At 44.0% G+C, this 19,181-nt stretch overlaps 1 protein-coding gene across 3 annotated transcripts in view; it reads right to left on the minus strand.

Annotated features, from left to right (window-relative positions):
- Positions 1-573: 573 nt before the first annotated feature.
- The window catches only part of OPTN (optineurin), a 37,672-nt gene continuing 19,064 nt past the window's right edge, over positions 574-19,181 (minus strand). For 2 of the 3 annotated variants that reach the window (XM_023586908.3, XM_023586909.3), the window contains 8 exons: positions 13,732-13,834; positions 12,497-12,612; positions 10,849-10,998; positions 10,388-10,481; positions 8,999-9,157; positions 4,419-4,549; positions 3,383-3,465; positions 574-1,450 (listed from right to left, as the gene is read on the minus strand). In XM_023586908.3, coding sequence (XP_023442676.2) covers positions 1,323-1,450; positions 3,383-3,465; positions 4,419-4,549; positions 8,999-9,157; positions 10,388-10,481; positions 10,849-10,998; positions 12,497-12,612; positions 13,732-13,834 — 964 coding nt within the window. In that variant the 3' untranslated portion in view covers positions 574-1,322. The remainder of the gene's footprint in view (positions 1,451-3,382; positions 3,466-4,418; positions 4,550-8,998; positions 9,158-10,387; positions 10,482-10,848; positions 10,999-12,496; positions 12,613-13,731; positions 13,835-19,181) is intronic. The other variant, XM_012522624.3, reaches the window with a different exon arrangement.

Genomic DNA, 19,181 nt, shown 5'->3' on the forward strand with positions numbered 1-19,181 from the left:
ATGGGAGCATATGTAGCTCAAGTGGTTGAGTGCCTGCTTCCCATGTAGGAGGTCCCAGGTTTGATCACCAGTGCCTCTTAAAAAACAAACGAAAAAACAAACTCTTATTGGGGAGCAGTGGTTGAGCACCTTGCTTCCCTTGTACGAGGTCCTGGGTTCAATCCCTCGTTCCTCCTAAAAAATAAAAAAATAAAGTAAAATGAAATAAAAGTATCTATATAAAAAATCAAGTTTTCCTAGGAGAGATTCTTATGACAAATCCAAACAAAGGAGACCTTTAAACTGCTCTTAAATGATTTTAGAACCTAGATGCAAAAGGACATTATTTTTATGTCTGGTCCAGTATTAGCTAGTCTGGGGAAACTATAGGTTTACAAAATACAGCAAATACCTATTTCCCTCCTTAGCAAAAACAACTCCCAACTCAAACAATGTGTATGATGTCTAGAAAAGGTTTTTGTGCAGTCATGCAATTAATCAAATAGATCTGAAATAAATGTTAAAGTTATATTAAGCTGAATCAACTTAATACAGAAAATGCCTTATAAGAATTAGTCATATATAAACAATGTCAACGTTTTACAAGCAACATTTTATTTTGCATTAATGTTTTTGTGTGTGTGATTATGAAGTTCTACCTGGTCCAGGAAGAAAATCAATAGAGAGCTGTTCTTTTTACAGACTATTAAAGTATCTGCTGTACAAGCCCTTGTATCTGTAGTACAAGGAAGGAGCAAAGCTAACCTCTCTACGCTGCGAATGTTGCGAAATCAAGCGAAACTATTGCTGTTGGCTTCCTGTACACCCACCGTTTTCTCACTTGTCTGACTCAAGTAAAAGCCCACAGTGCTCATGTGAAAAGCGCCCATGTCACAACTGTGCTGCGGTAAAACCACCACATATACACACACATAGGCACACAGTCCCAGAGTCTTTTTAAATGGATGAAGGAAAATAACAATCTATTAAAAAAATACTTGAGATATTTTTTTCATGAAATCCGCCTCCTTTAAGGTTCTTAGAAATGATCAGTTCTAGTCACATGAACTGCCACACTAAGTCTACAGGGGAGCATTGCACAGACTGAATGTAAACCACCCTGAACTTAGCTGAGGGGCGGCTTGTTACAGATACTATTTTGTGAGTTTAAGGACATCCAGGAAAAATGTATATACTTAGAATGTATGTATTTTCTTCCTCCTAACAAATACACTGAGCCAAAATATTTGAGTGAAAACAAATAACACAAAAGTACAACTCTTGGAGGAAAAAACCTGGCGTTCACCCGTGGTTTTGGTTTTGGGGCGGTGGACTGGCAGCCCTCAGATGATGCAGTCCATGACGTGGATCTGCAGGGTGTCAATGTCAGGCAGGACCTCGCCGCACTTGGGGCACGAGTGAACTGGAATGTTCCGCTGCTGCTGCTGCCCCCAGCTGCCATCCTCAGCTCCTGGAATAAAGGCAACGTCGTTCATCAGTTCCCCGCCAAAGGCTCTGCTTGTTGGTTTTAATAGTGAGTGGGCTAATTTTAGCCTGAGTTAGACTTTGTCATCAATACCTAGGTGGGAAGGGAACATAGCTTTTTTTTTTTTTTTTAACTGAAGTAATCACAACACACAAAGAGAAAAATCTCCAAAAATGGCACCCTGCTTCCTTAGTAAGATTTAAGTTCCATTCCAGTTCTAGGGCCATGAAAATACCTGGTTCCAGCTCTAGATGCAGGATAATACACGTTCTAGTAAAAATCAGATTATTTGAACGAATAAGGGAGAAGGATGAGAATATAAACAAAAGGAGTAGGAAAGAACCAAGAGAGCAAGGGTGCAGCAGCTTAGAGCAGCAGCTACTGCGAGTATCTTGGATGTGTGCGAAACTGCTGGGGGTGGGGTATGGCCCTGGCTTTTTACCGCGAGAGGGTTCGGCAGGAGCCCACAGAGGGAAGACGGCTGGGGGGAAGGGCTTCTGGGTGAGACTGGTACACTGAGAGGAGCCTGGAGAGTGAGGAGGGGCTGCGTGGTCAAGTAAGTGGAGGGAGGGAAGGGAAGAATGCCTGCCCCGACCCCCCCCCCCCCCCCGTGCCTGGAGTCATCCTGAGATTCACGCCTACACTAAAGAACGCGGGAAACAGCCTTGGCGCTATTTCAAAGGTCAAAGTTGGAAATTACTTCTGGCTCCTGGAGCGTCTCTTTGATCTGATCTTTCTGGACCAAACAGAGAATACCTGTTGTCGGTGGCTGATGGGGGGAGAACCTTAACTTGGTTATCTGTTTCTAGGCACAAACAATGTTACCTGAATTTAATAACATGCAAGACTGTTACAGACAGTTTGCATTCTGAAAACTGCAGAGGCATTCTCAGATGGAAATACTGAACACAAGGCACGATTTCTGGAGCTGGGAGCATCCTAGTTCTCTCACTGATCTAGAGTGGGGGCCTGCCAACCTGCTCTGTGAAGTCCCAGGGAGTGAATACATTGGCATCACAGGCCACACGTCTGTCAAATCAACTCACCTCTGCCACTGGCCCACGGCAGCAGCCATGGACAACACGTAAAGCAAAGGGCATGGCCACGTGCCAGTCGAACTTCCTAAGAACAGGGTGGCCAGGTCCGGCCTGTGGGCTGCTGTTCGCCGAGCCCTTCTCGGGACGACCACCACTGACGGGGCTCCAGGTGCCCTTTAGGCTGTACTGCATCTGCCTGTGCCCTCCTTGTCTTCCTGGTCCAGGCCTCGAGACAGATCGGGGCCCCCGTACCAGTCCGCTTATTCACACTCATCTCTGCATTTGCCCTTATATCCCCCACACACTTGGGCAAATCCTTGCGTCAAGGCCAGGCGTACTGTCCCGTCTTTCGAAGGCCTTCCTAGGCCCGTGGTCATCCTCCCTTCTGATCTGAGCACTGATGTTCCTCCTACCTGCGTGTGACCTTGGATTCTGAATTCATCTTTTTATGTGCACATCCTGTCTCTCCAACTAGACCCCAGTCTCTAGAGACCTGACCATGCCTTGTACCTTTTGTTCCCTAGTGCCCAGCAGACTGTTCCCAGGAAAGAGACTAGCGGGAGAGAGGGTTATATGTGGGGAAGGACCCTGCAGAAGCAAATCTGTCGGTATAAAAGCATCAGAGAAGCTCCAGGAGCAGCGAGAGAGCCGGTCTGGCTCACACCTGCAGGGAGCAGAGCGAGGCAGGGCTCGAGCCTGGGCTCTGCCAGCCCTGACGGCCAGCTCAGGAGCCGGGTGTGGGCTCGGCGGGGGGGTGGAGCCGGGGGCACTGACGGGGCTCTGTGTTTGGAGATGTCTGGCAGCCGCTGTCGAGCACGTCTTCCTGGCAGGGCGCTGCTGCTCCCGGCAGCCCTGAGTGCCCGCGCCCGGCACCACTCACCTCTCTGGACGAGGTAAGCCTGCTGGTCTGCGTCACTCGTCCGCGCTCCGTGGCGGCTCTGCATCTCCATCAAGGACTGCCTGCTGGGATAAAGCAACACTACACGTGACCTTCTACAACCTGGAAACAGGATCACCACCACAGGGATTTCCTCAACAGAAGGAAGGGAACAAGAGAGTCAATTACAGTGTCAAAGCTCACAAAAATATTAAAGACCCAAGAGTAGTTTGAAAAAAATTATTGGCATTAGAACACTATACAGTAAAAGAAACAACCAAGAGTTTTTAAAAAAGGCAGTTAGGAAATAAGCAAACTGTCTACTGACAGAATAGATTTTTTAAAAAGTAGTATATTTCTAAAATAAGAAACTATACAGCAATTAAATAGAATGACAGACAGAATTCAAAATCACAATGCTGTGTAAAGTTAAGGGATGAAACATATGGTGATCATTTTGTAACTCCAATAGAGAAATTAGCATTACCTTGTTTTAAGCTACTATATCGATGCACACACACGTGAAAGCATGGAAGAGATAAGGAGGCCCCACACCCCATTCCTGGAGGCACAAGGTGAGGGCAGAGGGGACGTCGACTTTATCTACAGCTGCTCTTAGGGCCTTTAATAAAAAGAACACTTGAGGCGAATGCTAGCACCTGTCAAGTTCTGAACGGGGTGTGTTACTTCATTCTCCGCATTTTCTGTATTTTAAAAACTGTTTCCAAATGAACGTTTAAAGGGCAGCAGTAGTTTCTGGCAGTGTTTTCTTTTTACAGGATACTAGAGAAGTTCGTTTGAGGAGTTATGGATGTTTCCCCCGTGACAATGGCAGGCGAAGACCTCCGAACACAATGCCCTGCGTTCCCAGCTATCTAAAGTGAGGAGCAGGCCGGGTCCCTGCCAGACCCTCCCCACCTTGGCGGGAGCCGGCTGAGCGTGAGCACACAGTGTGCCCCCAGAGCGGTGCGGCCGGGAGACGAGACCCGCAGGCGGGCCGCCCGACGGGTGCCGCCACCCTCCGCGCCTTGGACCTTACCTGCCGCCATCCTCAAAAACATTATTCTCCTTCAGCAGAAGTGCCAGCTGCAGGGCCAGCTGCTCCTTCTCCTCGTGGATCTTCTCCCGTGCTGCTCTTTCCGCATGGAAATCGGCGCAGTAAACCTCCATCTGTCAGGAGCAAGAGCCGCGGGGGTCAGCACCGCCCGCCCGCGTCCCCCGCCCCGCCTCTGCAGGGCCTGCGGCCTGGGCTCGCCTCTGAGGGACAGCGCAGGCTCCCGCCAGCAGCGCGGCGCCGTGGCTTTCCAGTCACCTCCGAGGAGATGACGCTTGCGTGCACGTGTGCGCGTATAAGCTTAAACCGATTAGAATGTGGCCACCACGCTCAGACGAGGGGCTTAACTACTGTCTGCACCAGTAAAATTAAGTCAGTAAAATTCTCTTTTCCATGGTAGTTAAGAGTCCTTTCAAAAAATAATACCCAGGATTAGGGTAAGAATAACAAACGATTTATTCACTCTGTCAGGCATAGTTATGAAGGCTGACCTTAAGCAAAATTTAAAATAAAAAATAGACGCTATTGCTTGAATTCCATACGTGGGTGAGGTCCTACGTGGGGTATTTTATATTGGTTATCTCATTTCACTTTATCAAAAATCCTGAAAATGCAGAATTGCTATCCTCATTTTAAAAACAAGCTTAACAGCGCTGAACCTTGGGCAAGTTAGTTAAGCAACCACATCAGGCTCTGCGCGGGCCCTTTCCCTGTGCCAAGCCACTGCCGTGGGTGGAGGCCGCCTCCGTGACGGCGCAGGGGCCTCGCTCGTGTTCCTGCCCATGGTGAGGCCCCTTCCCGTGAGCGGGGCTGCCCCGTGCAGCCACCAGGACCCTGCAGGAATGAGCAGTGGCTTGCTCTGTCTGCTGGATCCCGGCTTGGCGGATGCCAGCTGCCGCACCGTGAGGACACTCAAGGGGCCCTGTGGAGAGGCCCACACGGGGGGCGCTGAGGCCTGCTGCCAACAGCCGAGTGAGCAACACATCTTGCAGTGCACCTTCCAGCTCCTGAGGGCCTGAGCAGAACCGCCCGCCACGCTGCCTTGGGACTCCTGCCTCACAGAACCTGTGTGGGATCATGGATGTTTTTGCTGTTGTCTTCAGCCTGCTAAGTTTTGGGGAAGTTTGTTATACAGCAATAGATAACTAATACGTCATGGTAGCAATTTCTTCATTATTACCAAATTATAGAGTGAAAATAAACTGCTTAACAGGGTTAGAAATTTAAGCAAATTGGGCATTTTTTTAATGCCAGTTTTTAACTTTCTATGTTTAAAATTGTAGGCTATTCTTTTCAAATTTAATAGTTCCAGGATACAAAGTATTACCCATTTCTTTTAAAAGTAAAATTACATGACGCTACCACTGATGGATCCTGGGCTTCTGAGTCCCATCTGAACTCGAGTCAGAATCTCCCTTCGATCACTTCCTAGAGTAAGCTAAGAAGAACAGGGTCTCGGTCGTGTCCGTTCCGCTGCCCCCAGCAGAGAGAACAGAGACTGACACGTTACAGGTGCTCAAGAGAGCTGCTGAATTTATATAAACAAGAGTACCTATCAAGACAAGATGAATGCCAGTGGACAGAATATGGCAAAAGTACAAGTACAAGAGAACAGAAGAACCCAGTGACATGAGGTCCCAAGGACAAAGGGAACACTGCAAAGAGCTCAGAGAGATTGATGTTCTATTCCTGTGGAAATAAAACAAAGCCATAGTATCAGTCGACCATCTCCAATTCACCAGGGCCAGTTACCCTGGGCAGCAGGTAATAAACTGTAGCACTGATGTGGAGAAAGTGGCCATGGTAGTTGCTGAGGGCAGGGAGAGGGAAGTAGAGATGAGATGTGGGGGCATTTTCTAGACTTGGAGTTGTCCTAAATGGTACTGCAGGGACAGATGCTGGACATTATATATCCTGCCATAACCCACTGGATGTACTGGGGGAGAATGTAAACTATGATGTAAACTATAATCCACGTGGTGCAGCAGTGCTCCAAAATGTATTCACCAAATGCAATGAATGTGCCACAATGATGAAAGAGGTTGTTGATGTGGGAGGAGTGGGGTGTGTGTGTGTGTGTGGAGTATGTGGGAACCTCTTATATTTTTTAATGTAACATTTTCTGTGATCTATGTATCTTAAAAAAAATACAATTAAAAAAAAAAGAAAAAAAAAGAATATGTCTGTAGGGAATGATAAGCTACTGGTATTGTCACACTAAAAATAGCCAGGTTAACTTCATCATATTGGCAAATATGCTCTTATACGTTTTTGGTGAGAGTATAATTTTGGTTACATATTTTTGGAAGGCAGTTTGGCAACATTTACTTAACATTCAAATTTGCATACCGATCAGCCCAACCATTCCATTTCTAAATCATAATACAGATCCCACAAATACACAAAGACACACATGTACAAGAATGTTCACTGCAGCACAGCTAGTGACAGCAAAAATATCAGTGCAACCTAAGTGTCCATTAGTAGAGCACTAGATAAATTTATCACGATAGCACATACTTTGGGAAACTATGCAATAGTTTAAAAGTTAATGTATGGCTGTGAGTGACAGCATGAAGAGATATCCGAGATACACCATTATGGAAAATGTTATACTACAAAAGATACAGTGGGATCCTGTTTTAATTCAACAAACAAAAAGAGAAGGAATCTATGTTCCACTGACCAAAAATGAATTTGGGAGAGTTGGATTTTCTCTTCCTATTTTATATAATTCTCTATTGTCTAAAAGCATTGCTTATATAATTTAAAAATAAATTTGGGGAAGTGGACATGGCTCAGCTGATAGAGTGTCCACCTACCACATGGGAGGTCCAGGGTTCAAACCCAGGGACTCCTGACCCGTGTTGCTGGCCCACGTGCAGAACTGCCGCACCCAAGGAGTGCCGTGCCACGCGGGGGTGCCCCACACACAAGGAGTGTGCTCTGCAAGGAGAGCTGCCCCATGTGAAAAAAGTGCAGCCTGCCCAGGAGTGGTACTGCACACACGGAGAGCTGACGCAGCAAGATGATGCAACGAAAAAGAGATGCAGTTTCCTGGTGCCGCTAAGGGTGCAAGCAGGTACAGAAGAACACACAGCGAGTTGACACAGAGAGCAGACAACAGGAGGGGAGAAGAGAGAAATAAATAAAATAAATCTTTAAAAAAAAAAATTTGGAAAAAGTACCTGATAATCCTAAAACTTCATCGGAGATCTCTGGTAACTTAAAAAGAAAAGGCTATTTTTCCCTTTTTTGTGATTGTGTATCTCAAGGAAGATGCATTCTCACTCTTAAACACATACTCATAAACTCTCCTCCAAGTATTCCAAACACCAGTCTCAGTGTGGTTTACAGAGAGCCCATCTTACCCAAATCCTTCCAGAGAAGAGTAAAAGAAGAAATGTCCCTCAACTTGTTTTTAAGAGGTCAACATAACCCTGGTATCAAAATCTGACAAGGATGGTAGCAAAAGGAAAATTCTAGGCCAATCTTACTCAACAACATAGATAAAAATCCTAAGCAAAATATGAGCAAACTAAATTCAGCATTATATTTAGAGAATAATTCATGGAATGCAAGGTTTAGTATAAAACAATCACAGCAAATTAAAAGAAAAAAACATATTGCCTAATTATATAATTTTACAGAAAAAAGTTTCCTAAGTAAAATTCAATATTCATTCAAAATAAAATTCTTGGAAAACAAGGAAGAGAATTTCCTTAACCCGATAACTGTTACCTACAGAACCCCACATAGCACACTTGACAGTGAAATGCTAAAGGCGCTGCCCCGAGACGGCAGAGCTCCTCCGTCTGCGATCTCCAGTAGTAGGCAGCACTGCACTGGGAGGGGTCCTAACCTCACAATAACACAAGAAGAAACAAAAGACAAAAAGAATCAGAACGGAAGAATAAAACGGTCATTATTCAAATGACATGATTCTTTATATGGGAAGTCCAAAGAGTATTTAGAAATTCTATTAGAATGAAAATGAGTTGAGCAAATTTGCTACATATAAAGTCAACGTATGAAAACCAATCATACTCCTACCTAACAATAATCCTTAGGAAATAAAATGTTTTAAAAAATGTGCCAATTACAGTAGTACCATAAAAATATAAAATATCTAGGAATAAAAATAAAGTATCGTATATGCAATGAAATACGGTAGGGATGAAAATGGAGGAACTAGCATCGCACTGATGAAGCCCACAAACTTAATGTTGATGAAAGACGCCAATTTCAAAAGAATACTAAGTACAGCTCCGTTCAGTGACGCTGGGAAAGCGAAACCCGCCCGCTGGGCCTCCACCAGGACGAGGCTACTGTGGGGGCGGGGCCTCAGGAGGGCTCTGGACGGCTCTGCCTTGGCCTGTGGACTGTGTTCAAGGACCACTCGCTGAGCTCTAGGCTTAAGTCTGGCACAATACCCCCACGGGTTAAACTTCCATAGCGAAGTTTTAACACTACACTGGTGGAAAAACTACGAAGCCAGAAGACTGTCTTAAGCACCGCGGTCGCCGTGGAGCGCGCCCGGGTGCCCCGGGGCGGCCCAGCCTTGCCTGGGCCCGCAGCACGGCCATGGTCTCCAGGTCCTCCTCCTGCCGCGTGAGGGTCTGCTTCATCCCGTCCATCTGGCACTGCTTGCAGGCCAGCGCCTGCTCCGCACGGGCCAGCTTCTCGTTTAGCTCCTGCAGCACCACCTTGTCCACTTTTTCTAGCTGGAAAAGACCGACTTGCTATTGAGATGGCTTTGAAATCATTCAACCAATTTTAGCAAAATATTAGATGAGGTTTTTTTTTTTTAAGTTATAGGCGCTAAACTTTTATGTTAATTAGCAACAATTACTTATGGGAAAGTTGTGTTCATTAAACTTGGAGCTTGCAAATGACTTCCTACTTTAGTACAATAATTTAACACAAAACTTATCTTAGTAATAAGGGAAACAATGACAAGCCCCTATCTCAGTGAGGTTGTGGTTCCCTGATCCTGTTATTTTTCCATGCATCTTACTCTCATGGATGAAGTCAGTGGAAAATTTTAATAAATAATTTTACTCAATTAAAAATCCAGGCAGTAGGTGTAGCTCAGTGATTGAGCGCCTGCTTTGCATGCACAACATCCTGGGTTCAATCCCTGGTACGTCCTAAAAAATGAATAAATAAAATAAGGGGCAGTTGTGGCTCAAGCAGTTGAGTGCCTGCTTCCTACATGAGAGGTCCTGGGTTCGGTTTCTGATGCCTCCTAAAAAAAACAAAAACAAAAACAAACAACAAGCAAAACAAATGAAAAAACCAACTCAGGGAAGCTGATGTGGCTTGGTGGGTGAGTGCCAGCTTCCCACATATGAGGTCCCGGGTTCAATTCCCAGCCAGCAGTACCTCAACAAACAAACAAACAAACAAAAAATCCCACAAAACCATTAGGTACTTAAGGAGAAAAAATATTCTAAAAAGTAAATGAGGATCACAGTATATTCATGAGGATCCAAATCAAAGACCCCTCTGACTCAGAGCTGCCACGTCTCCAGTGGTCCAGGGCACTGGCTCTCAGTACTGATCCCAGCTGCACAGCAACGCAGACCGTCAGAGGCTGGCTTCACCGTGCCACGTGCCCACGGGCACCCAGCCAGCCAGCGGCCTCCTTGTGCACGTGTCACCCTGGAGCCCTACAATCAGCTCTCCTTCGTGCCTCATTGGACATGCTGAGAGCCTGCTCCCTAACAACAGGATGTCAGCGCCATCTTTGTACCCAGAGAACATCACACATGGGTGGGACAGCAAGTTCTAAGCACACAGGCTCAAGAAGGCAACTATAAACGGGAAATCTTGAAACCTCTGAAACCAGACTTAGTTAGGCATTAAAGCATTTATGCATATATTTAACATATAAAATGTTCACCAGTTTCTGTTCAGCACTGGGTTGTGAAAATTTTCTTTTCTGAAAATACCTCTTTCTTTTTCAGTTCTTCAATTGTCTTCAACACATTTCTGTGTTCTTGAAGAAGTTCACTGTGTGTCAACTGTAGGGAGGCTAATTTGGCCCTATTAAAAAAGAAAGGAAAAAATGAAATCTTGGGGGGAAAATCATTGAAACTGATGGATAGTCATGCCTCCCAACTTTCTTATGGACACTCAAGGAGAAAAACCTTCTCTCCTACATTTGTCACTCCCTATTACTATTTTACTACTCTCAAAGGAAATACTCTTTCCTGAAGAATGACGAAGAGAGTGCAATTAACTGAATTTTGTTATGACAAAACTAAAAATTTTATCCTCTCAGAAAGTCTCCTAGAACTCCTCCACATAAATAAAAATTTTATAAATTTATTCACAAATCCGAATTCCCGTCTGTGTAAAACAGCTCCTCGATCTCCTCTTAGTGAGCAGCCACTCCATCACATACACTCACTTTTCATCTTCTGTTTTAGCCTGCTCCATTTTGATTTCTGACTGCATGCTTTCCACTTGCAGCTGAAGCTTTCTGTTATTATATACAAGCTCTTGCTTTTCATTCAGCTCTGATGGGGTTGCAGAGTTTTTCCTTTCAAGGGCCTGGCACCTAAGAAAGATCAAGATTTCATACGGATAAACATTGTTCCATCATTCTCAGGAGCTTCTGAACAGATCCCGATTATGTAGCAAATACAAAGCAATCTGGGGCTGCAATTTTCAAGGATTTAACAATACACAAGAAAATATTTTATTTTCCTTGCCTTGTTCCTAGACATGGTCATATTTCTAAACCCCTATGCCTAAACATTAAGGAGAAAGACATGATTACATGAGTTACTGTTCACTTTGAATAATTAAGTAGTTACATTAATAGATTTTTATTATTTAAACAGAGACCAAAGAAGACTTGGCTAAAGGTGCTTCTCACATAGTGACTTATGGTTATCTTTCATATTTAAAAGAGCTACAGTTTCAATTAAGCACAAAGACTATGACTCCTGACAAAGATTCAAGAGGGGAAAAGGAAGGGCCCCTAAATCTTCTTAAAGGTCAGAAAGAGAATTTCGATAAGACAGCATACACCAAGTAAATGTGTAAGACATTAACACCAAGCACTTTAAACGTGACCTAATTTAATACAATGTAAGAAATAGGAGTGATGAATACACAATTTACACATGGTGAAACTGAGGCTCCGAGAGGTTAATAACTTGCCCGGGGTCATACCGCAGGTAACTGGGAGACCCAGATTTCACACCCAGGTCTGTGGGTTCAGAGCCTCAGCCCAGCTGTTACGCCATACCACATTAGCACCACGCTGTTCTGTGCTGGCAATCATGACCCCAAGAAAACCTGCGTATCAGCAAGAAATGTGGGGGCGGGTGTGGCTCAAGCAGTGGAGCACCTGCTTCCCACATGGGAGTCCTGGGTTTGACTCCCAGTGCCTCCTAAAAACAAAGAAACAAAACAAACAAGTGAAAAAACCAACTCAGGGGAGCTGATGTGGCTCAGGGCTAAAGTGCTGGCTTACATCTGAGGTCCTGGGTTCAATTCCTGATCCTAAAAAAGAAATGTGTCTGCCAGAGAATCTAGCAGAACTGCATCAGTCTAGCTTTCCTAAGTTTGGGATCCATTCTTACACCGAGAAACAAGCACGTACAAAATTCTCAGTTTATATGTTAGCTTAACAATTGATGGAAAAAGAAATTTTCCCCCTAAATCACCCTCACTCAAGTCCTTTTTCCCTTTTCAACCTTCTTTAATGCTTGCCAACAATTCCTGCGCTGCCGACTTAAGTAAGTCCCAGGAAAGCCAGCCAGCTCACTGCTCTGCACAGGTCGTCATGTAGGCTGGTGCACTGAGCAGACGCCTCCAAACAGCAGACTCGCGGTCCCCCAGGCCCCGACCCCCAGGTGACAACAAGGATTTTCTGGCTTGGATATTAACCTGGACATTAGCATTTTCTAAACTCATATTTTAATTAGGTCTATTGTTTTCTTCAGTCAGTAACATAGTAACAAAGTTCCTGTGTTTTAACAGAGCCACATCCTTTGTAAAACTGCACACTTTTTCAAAGGAGGACAGCATCCACTGCTCGTGCTTACTTTTCCTGAAGCCTCTTCTTCATCAGTTCCGCTTCGCTGAGCTTCGTGTGCGCCTCCTGCAGCTCTCTGAACAGGGTTGTTACCTGCAGGTTCAGTGCTTCCACTTCACTTCCCACCTGCCAGGCGCAAAATTCCAAACACACGTAAGTGGTTATCACAAGGGGCGAAACGAACCTTTTTGTGGGAAAACAGTCTGAACTATTAGCATCCAATCAAGACTGATTGGCGAACTGATCAGACTTTGACAATCAATACCCCAAATATCTTGTATGAAAAAAAATGCTTCGGATACAATCCTGCTTCCTTAGGAAGCAATAACAGGTCAGTTTGGGTGCATTTGTGATCATGACTTTATCACGGTAAAATGGACTGTGAGATCATCAATCACCATGGGGGCCAAACCACAGTCTTGTTTATTCAGCTCACAACTCATCCTCGTATCGCCCTTGCCAATTTCTGTTTCTTGTTTATTCAGCTAATTTAGTCTTTTTCCCAGCAGCATGACACTTTTGTAAATGAGTTTTATGTGACAGTCCTACTACCAGCTGCTGACGGAGTTTGGGCACCAGGGTGCTAACACTCATTGGGGATCTCTTAGTCTCAGCTTCCGAATGTTCTCCATTCTCTTCAAAGTCTAAGAGACTGGGTCCCAAGCATGGCATATGGTAGGCATTCTACATGAATTTGTTAGACAAATGGGTTAGCTAAGCGAGTATTTCACTATTTTGTGTAGACATGTTTCACGCGCCAACTTCATGGCTCCTTTCAGCCTCCCGAAGCAGAAGCGTCTGTCTGTGGCTCCAGGCACGCCTCTAAGCTACCCCAGAACACTACCTGTACACACAGACCTTTTTCCACTCAGACTGGATGTGGGAGAGAACTAAGATCTTTAAATTCAACTCAGCTTTCTGGGTTGTGCCCTGTCCAGAGTGGATCTCATTATAAAGTGGACAAAATTCCTTTGTCATTAAGCTGGCAGTTTGCTTAAGCATTTAGGAGAGAAAATCGTCCAAAAGAGATACAGGAATGGTTTCCTAGAATTGTGATAGGAACATATCTCACTAAAATTTACAGTGAGTGAAATTCAAACCAAGGACAAGGAAATACGACCAAAATTTTAAAAAAATTTAAGATAATATTGTTCTTCTATTTCTAAAGCAAATGAAGTATCACAAGACTTGAATCCAGTATCTGCATCAGGTATGCAATAGCAGTCTTAGAATCTTAGTACCCACAGTCTCTGGGCTTTCATCCTCTTCTTTCTCTTTTTCTGTGTTCTCCTCTGTCTGGGTTTCAATCTCAGAACGATCATTTGCTTTTTTTTCAAAATCTGAAATTCTGAAAAATAATAGAATGTAGAAGTTACTTTCTCTTTGGCTTCAAGGAATTAAAAAAGATGTAAAGGACAGGTCTAGTTCATACTGAACACTGGAAAACACAGCCTGTTTTCATGTAAAATATTTTTTAAATGTTTGTTTCTGTGTGCACACATATACATTATGTGTGTTATGTGAGGATTCAGTGGAGAAGGAAAGACGCACCTTTTCAGAACCATCTAAGTTGCTAAGTCCCTGAAAACAAACAAACCAAACCAACAAACGTAGCAGCACTCTTTTACACCTAGTCATCATCACATGAAAGTCATCCCAAAACAAAAGAAAGAAGGAGAGAGTTCTGGTTAAAGATGATAGCCTGGAAACATGCATGTGATTTCCCCCTCACCCAACTCCCCACTAAAATGAATTTTTAAAAGGCATAGACCTACATGAACTAAGAAAAAGGGAGAGAAAATGATAGCAAGAAAATTTTGGAAGTTGAGAAGCAGAGGTTTGCGAGGGAACTGACTGCAGCCCGAGGAGGCTGGCTCCTGTGCCCCCAGGGGGAGGGCTGAGCGGCCAGCACATGCAGACCCGCCAAAGCGCTCAGCAGCGGGGCACCAGGTACCGTGGAAGGGGCAGTAAAGGTGGGCTGGAAGCGGGAGGTGCTCAAAGCCTGCTAAGACTAGAAGACTGAAGGTCGCAGCAGGAGGTGGAGGGGAGGGCTTGGGCTCCTGCTGAAAAGAGAGGACTTCTATGCTGAATACTGAGACCCTCGGCCTTCTCTCCTTATCTCCAAAAACCCGGAATCTAGAAAAATACCCTCACGAAGGAGACTGACAGAGTCGACCGAGTCTTCTCCGAAGAACGTGACCAGCACATGGGAAAAGACTTAACGTTCCGACCGGGGCTTTCTTCCTGAGACCGCCCACCCACAGCCCAACAGAAATGCGCCAAGAGCCTCAACCAGCTGCAGTGCCCCCACTCTCAACTCTGCTCAAACAGCCCACAGCGTCCAACTGCTGAGGAAAACCTCTAAAATGAAAGAATGAAAAGAAAACAGAAAAAAGGCAACTCACTGAAAGTACAATATGCTGTGGAAGAGGAGGGGCGATGTAAAAAACAATAGCATTGGGAAGCGGATGTGCCTCAAGCAGTAGGGAGCCCACCTAGCCCACAGGAGGTCCCGGGTTTGGTTCCCAGTGCCTCCTAAAGAAGACAGTAGGACGCAGATGTGGCCCAGGTGACTGAACTCCTGCCTACCACATGAGAGGTGCTGGGTTTAGTACCCAGGGCCTCCTGGAGAAGGTGAGCTGGCGTACTGGGCAGGTGGTGAGCTGATGCAATAAGATGATGCAACAAAGAAACACAAAAAGGAAAGACAATGAGAGACAAAACAAACCAGGGAGCCGAGGTGGTTCAAGTAACTGAACACCTCTCTCCCACATGGGAGGTCCCAGGTTTGGTTCCCAGGACCTCCTAAGGAGAAGACAAACAGACAGCGAGTGTAGACAATGAGAAGGTGGAGATAAAGAAATTAAATTAAAAAAATAAGTAAAGAAGACAAGACAGTGAGCTGACACAACAAGATGACACAATGAAGAGACACAATGAGGAAACACAATGAGAGACACAACAAGTGGGAAGCGGAGGTGGCTCAAGCCAATGGGCACCTTCCTCCCCCATGGGAAGTCCCCGGTTCAGATCCTGGTGCCTCCTAAAAAGAAGACCAACCAACAGACACAGAGAGCAGAAAGTGAGCGCAAACAATGAGGGGAGGAGAAATAAATGAAATGAAATTAAAAAAACAAACAACTCTATCAGTAATACCTTTAGAGACATAAGGACACATACTGCATCCACAAAGAACAACAACAAAATTGGAAGATGAAAGCTGGCTATATCTTCCAAAAAGGAGCAAAGAAGATGGAGATATGGAAAAGAGGAACACAGAGTTAAGAAAATTAAAGGGCTGGTCCAGAAGGACCAATTTAAAATAATACTTCTGGAAAGAGAGAACAAAGAAAGGTGACAGCAATAAACTAATCCTATATTAATTCAAGATCATGAAGGACTTGAATTTACAAAATGAAAGGGTCCAAGAGTGTCCAGAACAAATGAATGAGAAACAGGCTCACACCAAGGCACATGGGAAATACTTGGGACAGAGCAAGGAGCCTTCCCAGGAAAGGGGAAAGAGACGTTTTATCCAAAAAGGATTAAGAATCAAAATGGCACTGCATTTCTCAACATACACACCAGCAGCCAGAATACTCTGAAGCAATGCCTTCAAAACTGAGGGAAAGTTAGAGCCAACCTAGAATTTTATATCTAGCCAAACTAGCTGTTGAGAGTAAAAATAGATACTTGATATGCAAATATGTGTATTCCCCAAGTATCTCTTTCTCAGGAAATTACTGGAGCTGTGCTCTTTTTAAAGAAAAGTAAGAAAGGCACCAGATTCTGGAAACAAGTGCTTCAACACAGGAGAGCTAAAAAGATTCTCCAGGATGATGGAAAGGGAGATTTCAAGATGAATGTAATACAGCAGACCTAGAAAGCCCATCAGGCTCCAGGGGAAATGCCTTCAAGAAAAGACTACTACTAAATTAGTCATGTGTTTGAATGGAAATGAGAGGTTTTCTCCTTGGGAGAAAAGTTTGGGGAAACTAATCAATTTTTAAAAAGACATTTATGCATGGAGGAAAAAATTGTGCAAAAAAAGCAAAAGTGGTCATGACAATCCATGGCTGAACTGTGAAGAGCATAAAGAGAGGAATAATAATGCAAACAAAGCAGTGATCTAACCAAACTGCAATATAATCCTTTGAAGTGGGAAGGAAGAGAAGTCCAGAAACTTATCTGTCTGTGAGGATGTGGAGGTGAAAAATAGCTAAATTCTCATCTTTCACAGTGGGAAGTCATTAGATTATGTTTAAAATAGGAGAGAAAACATAGAAAGTAACAAAATAAGTAAATATCAAAAGAACCCACTAATTATGTTGAAAATGGTTGTCTGGGGAGCAGAAAAAGGGAGTATGGGAGGGTTGACCAAGGAACTGCTGTTTGTCCATAAGAAATTTGAAGAACAACTGATTTTTAAAACTATGTACAGTGGTTTAGAGTAGTATTACCCTAGAAAAACATGCTCTTAAACTTAACCCATTTCTGAGGGCGTGACCCCACTGGAAGTTGGATCTTTCGATGAGATTACTTCAGTTACCATGAGGCCCACCCAACTGAATCAGGACGGCTCTTAATCCTGTTACTGGAGCCCTTTAAAAGCAGAGTGAAATTCAGACAGAGGGAGAAGGCCACCGAGAGCAAGAAGCGAAGCTCACTGGAATCTGGAAAAGAACAGAGGGGCCCGAGAGGCTGCCAGGTGCCCTGCCCTGTGACAGAAGAGCCAGGGACCAAGGATCCCCGGAGCCAGCCCTTTTACACCAGTCTTCAGGAAGGAAGCACTGCCTTGATGGGGCCTGGATTTGAACCTTTTTCTAGTCTCAAAATCATGAGCTAATAAATCCTCATTGCTTGAACCAGCCCACTGCACAGTATTTGCTTAAGCAGCCAAGGAAACAAAATGTGTGAATGTAAAAGTGATTTAAAAAACCATTAAAACCAGTGATGCAAGAAAGTAAAACAAACCACACTAGTATTGTGGCAAATTGCCTAACCTAATCAGTAGGCACAGCTGGTCTCCAGCTAAGCCAGACTGATGGGGTAGGAGCTGGATGGTGCAGAACTGGAGGACGGGCCTTTGTTACCCCACTCACGTCCACATACAGCTTCACTTCCTAGGGCAAACTTTCATCTTGGGCTGACTTTTCCCTGCCACCTCTGGATTTTCCTGGGCCACTTTTCCTACATGCCTCACCTCTCCTCTCCTTACTGAATGTCATTCTGAATATGTTCAGTAAACACGAACGACATTAAATATTAATGCTGTCAAAACAATGACAGAAAGACAAATTTAATGTCCCCTCCCCTACAAATCACCTAATAAATTTCAGGATAAATTTTAGAATATCTCTACCACTGCTTACTGTGATTAATGAAAATGAAAGAAGACTGACTTATTAGTTGGAGAAAAAGACAAAGTAAGTCTTTGGAGTTGCTTTATTGTATCTTCTTACCATGTAAATCAAGTCAAGATGTTCACCTCTCGGTAATTTTATTTCTTGTCAGTCCTACCTTAGCTAGGAGGAAATCATCATCCTTATTTTTATACCCATGCAAAGAACAATGCTGGTACTGGCAACTAATCACTGGGTTTCCAGTTGTCAAACACTAACAGCAGGATGGCTCACTGGCAAGCCAGAAGTGGACCCTTTACAGGGAGCTCAAAGTGGGAGCATGGAGCAACCACCGCAAAGGCGGGCCTAACTCATTAGCTACCATCTAAAGAGCTACACCTCTTAGTCTCCAGACAGAAAGCTGTAATTATTTTAAAAGCAGGAATCATATCTCAGGCATACCTTGTTTTAGTGTGCTTCATTTCATTGCTTTTTAAAATGTTTCCCCCAAACTGAAGGTTTGTGGCAACCCTGTGTTAAGCAAGTCTACTGGTGCCCATTTTTCCAAGAGTGTGTGCTAACTTTGTGTCTCTGAGTTGCATTCTAATCGAGGTGTGTATTTATTTTTTAGAAATAATGCTATTGTACACTTAGATGACAGTGTAGTGTAGACATAACTTTTACATGCACTGGGAAACCAAGTCAAATGACTCACTTTATTGCAAATATTCGTTTTGTTGCATTGTCTGGAACCAAACCCATAGTATCTTTGTGATATGTGTGTCGCATGAAAGATGAAAGATCAGGAAGCACAATTAGCAAATTCCTAAGTTTAGCACTTATTGTTGAAGGTGATGTTGGTCTAAGTAAGGGTGGATTGTTGGCTAAAACTTGACTTTCCTAGAGGACGTTTAGAACTGGAGATGTGAACGTGCCCACGAAACATGAACACACCTGGGTTTATCCATGGCTACTAAGGTCTTGTTCAGGGCAAACTTCTTTAAAAACCAGTAAAATAAACGTATAAAAAGAAGAATGCTTGACTATTTATTTACTTACTTATCCGTACATTCTGACTATGTATTGGGATCTGCCAAAAAGGCAGGATGAACATTCCACCATGTTAGAACACATGCCACCAATCTCCTGGAATCACCTTTTAACTTTCCCAGGATCAACAATAATAGTACAATGCTAAAAGCCCAGCATTGCAGCCACTATGCCCTCTTCCCTTGGAAAAGAGTTGACTATCAAACAGGTCAGAGGACAAATGCTGATGTGCCTTCCAGGGTAACCTGATTCTGAATAAATACCTTACGTTTCATATTTTAAGAACATATCTTCTTATATTAA

Source organism: Dasypus novemcinctus, chromosome 20 (assembly GCF_030445035.2).
Source record: "Dasypus novemcinctus isolate mDasNov1 chromosome 20, mDasNov1.1.hap2, whole genome shotgun sequence".
Taxonomy (NCBI): Eukaryota; Metazoa; Chordata; class Mammalia; order Cingulata; family Dasypodidae; genus Dasypus; species Dasypus novemcinctus.